The 4,752-nt window shown below is 41.4% G+C and overlaps 1 protein-coding gene across 1 annotated transcript in view; it reads left to right on the forward strand.

Annotated features, from left to right (window-relative positions):
• LOC107104091 (NACHT, LRR and PYD domains-containing protein 3-like) overlaps window positions 1–3,356 on the forward strand; it is a gene marked incomplete at its 3' end in the record, with an annotated part of 17,280 nt that extends 13,924 nt beyond the window's left edge. The window contains exon 6 of the mRNA XM_015404009.1: window positions 3,186–3,356. Within this exon, the coding sequence (XP_015259495.1) occupies window positions 3,186–3,356 (171 nt within the window). The remainder of the gene's footprint in view (window positions 1–3,185) is intronic.
• Between the last annotated feature and the right edge of the window lie 1,396 nt (window positions 3,357–4,752).

The following is a 4,752-nucleotide window of genomic DNA, read 5'->3' on the forward strand; positions in this document are numbered from 1 at the left end:
TTGCTTTGGTTTCCCCTTTTGTCCAAGATCTCCAGATCAGCACCATTTTATATCCTGAGATATATGGACTTTGGATACTTATCCCTGCATTATATGGATAAAATCCAGCACATGAATTTTCAAAGGATCCACTTGTGATCTTCTTGCATGGTAATGGAATTTCCCTGAAGATTCTTCATACATTTGTATATGCTAATATTGTCAAGCATACTCTCAGAAGATCCTTGTTTGCATTTCTTCAGATATAGACATACAGACAGACAGAGAGACATACAGAGAGAGTTACATCATTAATCCCCAATAGGAGATATACACCTGCTCGGTGAATTTAAAGATAAAAACATATCACACAGGATAAAATTTACAGAATTTAAACAATAAATAAATAAAATAAATAATAATATTAATAATAATAATATAAAAAGCCTCAGTCCTTCACTTTAATACAATTTCAATTCAGTTTATTTTCTTAGTGCAAATTCACAACTCGTCATCTCAAGGCACTTTACAGTTCACCAGATCATACAATTAAATTCATTCAAAGTTTTCTATCTAAGGAAAACCTGACGATTGCATTGACTCAGTGACCTGAAGGCAATCCCTCACACTCAGCATGCTTGTAGCGACAGTGGAGACAAAAAAAATCCCTTTTAACAGGAAGAAACCTCTAGCAGAACCAGGCTCAGTGTGAGCGGCCATCTGCCGAGGCCAACTGGGGTTTAAGGAGACAAAAGCAGAGATACAAAAGGCAACTGTAAAAGGCGGCCCGTCCAGGAAACACACCGCCAGGTGTACAAGCTCCAAGCCACTTCCTATGTCAGAAGATGTGAGCACATCCAGCCAGTCAATGTCAAAGAAACATGACTACACTGAAAAACAGGCCATCTTGAACATCTATAAACAAAGGTTAATGGCAGCAGCACAGCTTATATTACTCTCCAGGATGGAGAGAAGGCTTCAAGAGGCATTAAACTGTGTAATGGCAGCCGGGACAAAATACCTTCTGTATCTCTCCGTTCTGGTGTCCCTGTTCCCATCACTGCAGCACACCTTATCAGGAACTTGTCTATTCTGTTCCTGCTAGTAATGCTGTCCACCACAGAATGAGAAAACAGGAAAAGTCTGTCCCTACACATATCAAACGGTCTAGGTCGTCTTAGGAAGTAAAGTCTGCTCTGTCCCTTTTTGTATGCCACATTTGCCTGCCCCGATCAGTCCAACTTATTGTCAAGGTGGACTCTATGGTACTTATATGTGGAGACCACCTTGATTTCCACATCGTCAAAGATGAAAGGTCTATGTTGAACTCTTCTCTTGCTAAAGCCCATTCATCTCCTTTGTTTGGTCAGTGTTTATAAGCAGCCCATTGCCCTTGCTCCACTGTAAGAACTCGTTGATCACGGCTCTGTACTCTGATTCATTCCCACTCTTCAAGCAGGCCACTACAGCTGTATCATCAGAGTATTTCTGAATATAGCATGATGGTGACACATAGGCAAAGTCCAATGTACAAACTGTGAAGAGGAGTAGGGAGAGGACAGTTCACTGAGGACCACCCATGCTTGTCATCACGGTTCCAGAAACAGCCTTACCCAGTCTGACATACTGTGGCCTTTCTGTCAGCTAGCTGTTGATCCATGTGAACAAACTCTGGTCCACCTGCCATTTCTGAAGCTTCTACTTTAAGATGGCAGGATGGATGGTGTTGAATGTGATTGAGAAATCAAAGAACATAAGTTGAACATATCCCCTGTGCCATCTAAAAAGGAGAGTGCCCTATGCAGCAAGTAAAGAATGCCATCCTCCACACCCATGTGGGGTCGATAGGCGAACTGTAAGGAGTCAATCAGAGGTTGTAGTTGTGGCCCAAGAAGCCTAAGTAATAGCCTTTCAAAGGTGACTACACATATAAGGGCCACTGATCTGTAGTCTTTGACCCTGCAGGCCTCCCACCCTTAGGTCCTGACACAATGCATGTACCACTGCCTTGATTTCTGCCTTGTGTATGTATCTTTCAGTTAACCTCTTAAAACCCACCAGGTCGCTGGCCGACCTTAAGTGGGGGTAATAATTCAGAATGCATAAAATTCCACCAGTAACACTTTTACCAGCAGGTGGAGCCATTGACCCAGCTCCAAGCTGACACCAAAAGTTCTATACCTCACAGCTCTAGAACTGTTATAGCTAGAGGTCTGAAATTTTCTTTGTTTGTGTTTGGCATGATGTAGAACAAATATAATAGAGAATGTCTTTATTACTGCTGTTGAAAAAAGACCTATCATTTCCGAAAATAAAAAACAACATAGAGTCATGTTTGAACTGATGCAGGTTGGTCTGTTTTCTAGTCACCCAATTTTAAGTTCCTAAGTTATTTGCTTTTCCATTTGGGTATGCAAAATAAGAAAGGATTACCCAAAATGAGGTGGATGTTAAGAGGTTTAATAAACAGAGATTGATGGATTTCACTCAGTCAGCATTTTGATACATCTTTGGAAAGAGAGAACAAGGCATCATACTTCCCTTACTTCATGGTAATCAGCCCTGTTTTGCTTTAGACAGAGTTACTCCCGTTACTTAGAGTAGTCAGAGTCAAAACAAATTACACTCTGGTTAAACAGTAACATGTTATGAATAAACCCTGAGAAAGGATCTGTCTTGTTGCAGGACTAAGAAATTTGTGTATGCAGTCACTCCTCACTCAGACATTCTGTGGCATTTCAGGTGTACAGTAAGAAACATTTTCTCTGGATAATTAGCACAACTCAATAAATAAAATAACAGAAATCTAAATTTTCTGACCACACATAATTTATGTGTTAGAAAAAAAAAAAAAAAACTAATGTCAGTTTTTTCCAGTATTGTGTAGCCCTACTGTGGAATAATAATGATCATCTAGTTAAATTTAAGTGCATTAATCTGTATTTGGTCATCTTTCCTTCAAGGTTCTTTGATTTGTTTGCTTTCCTTTTTTTATTAAACTTGAAGAATTTGGCAGCAGAAGCTGAGTTTGTATTGATGGAGCTGCTGGTGGAGCTGACAGAGATAAAGAGCTGAAGTCAGCAGGTCTTTATTGGAGCAGCAGCATGTTGGCGTTAATATTAATGAGAGCTCTTTAACTGCTTCTGTCGGACTGTTCTAACCTGCATCCTGTTGGATCAGCTCACATCTTTCTATTCTTTATCCAGGTTGTATGACTGCGGTTTGTCAGAGATCAGCTGTGCTTCTCTGGTCTCAGTTCTGAAGTCAAACCCCTCCCATCTGAGGGAACTGGACCTGGAGTTGAACAACCTGAAGGAGTCAGATATTCAGCAGCTGCGGGATCTTGAAAAGAGTCCAGACTGCAAACTGCAGATTCTGTAAGTAGATGGGTGGAGTCAGTCCAGCTGCTGTCAGCTGGATTGTTCTAAACCCAGTTAGTATCAAAGCAAAGATCCAGTGTTTCCAGTAAAGCAGCAGCTTCTCATGGGGAGGAGAAAGGTGACAGGCTTCCTGATTGGACATAGAGACACCAATCAGCCAATCAGAGGAGCCAGAAGCTGGTTGTGTTCCTGTGTTTGTTTTGCTGTGAAGACGACTGTTGTTGTTGTGGTAATGTCTCCAGGAAATGAAGCTGGATTCCAGCTGCCAGCCTTCCAACATGTCTAGAGACAGTGAACCTCATCCATCAAACTATGGGAGCATCAGATCTGATCTCAGACTCTTTGTTCTCTCATTTCAACAGGAAACAACTGACCAGTTTAATCTTAGCCACAGCTCTGAGATCAGTCTGAATGCAGCCTGGAAATCAGTAGCTCTGATTTTGTTAATGCTCAAATGGTAGAATTTGAGACACTGCAAACGATTATCTTCATCAACCCAAACGGAGTGGTGGGAAAAGTTTATTGACAAATCAAATTCCACATGCTTCACAATAGAGTACTCACTCTCATTTCAAAGTTTTTTCCTCCTTAGACAATGCACCCATTTGAGTTATATTTATAGCTTTTTGTAAGACGTTGTGAATGTGTGTGTACAACAGACTGTATTGCCTTCTGGACTGTGTGGAAACTAACTGGATGTGTGTGTGTGGAACTCTGTGTTGTGCTCTGAGCATGTTTCAGATTCTTGAAAAGGAAAAAGATGCTATTGCCAAAATTCTCCGGCACATAAACTGTTCTCTAATCTTTTGCCCACCATGCAGCCAGCATTTACTCTGTACATGCCTCTTCTGCGCTAAGTAGCCAACAAATCTTTTGGAGATCTTTGCTTGCTGGACAATGTCAAACTACCTTTCCTACAATTCAGAAGGTGTTGATCATAGTGGCTGTGTTTTCCTGTGATTCAAATCAAGTTGAACGCAGTGTTTCCCGAAACTGCCTTATGCAGCAGAGAGAGAGCTAACCTACATCTAACAATGAAAGGGGCAATAGCAGGGCCTAATTACCTGTGACTGATAAGAGCTGGGGTGCTGCTACATGAAGCCATGGCTGCCAGCTAAACTCTGTAACTAAAGGGAGTGGTCCCGGCCTCCCACGAGTTATAAAATGAACCCCCTCCCAAAGTTATTGCATTGGATTACCCAAATATCTTTGAGAGCTGCTGCTGGATGAACAGACTGGACCGAAGAACCTGGCCTGCAAAGAACCTAACCGGGCCAGAAAGTACTTTCCACTTAACCGAGCCATACAGTAACATCCGTTGTTTCCATTCTCCATCTGAAGCTTAATAAGTGCTCTACTCTTGTGAACTAGGTTAAATAGATAGTTATGTTTT

The sequence above is a fragment of the Cyprinodon variegatus genome, unplaced genomic scaffold (genome assembly GCF_000732505.1).
Source record: "Cyprinodon variegatus isolate N-32 unplaced genomic scaffold, C_variegatus-1.0 Scaffold1612, whole genome shotgun sequence".
NCBI lineage: Eukaryota > Metazoa > Chordata > Actinopteri > Cyprinodontiformes > Cyprinodontidae > Cyprinodon > Cyprinodon variegatus.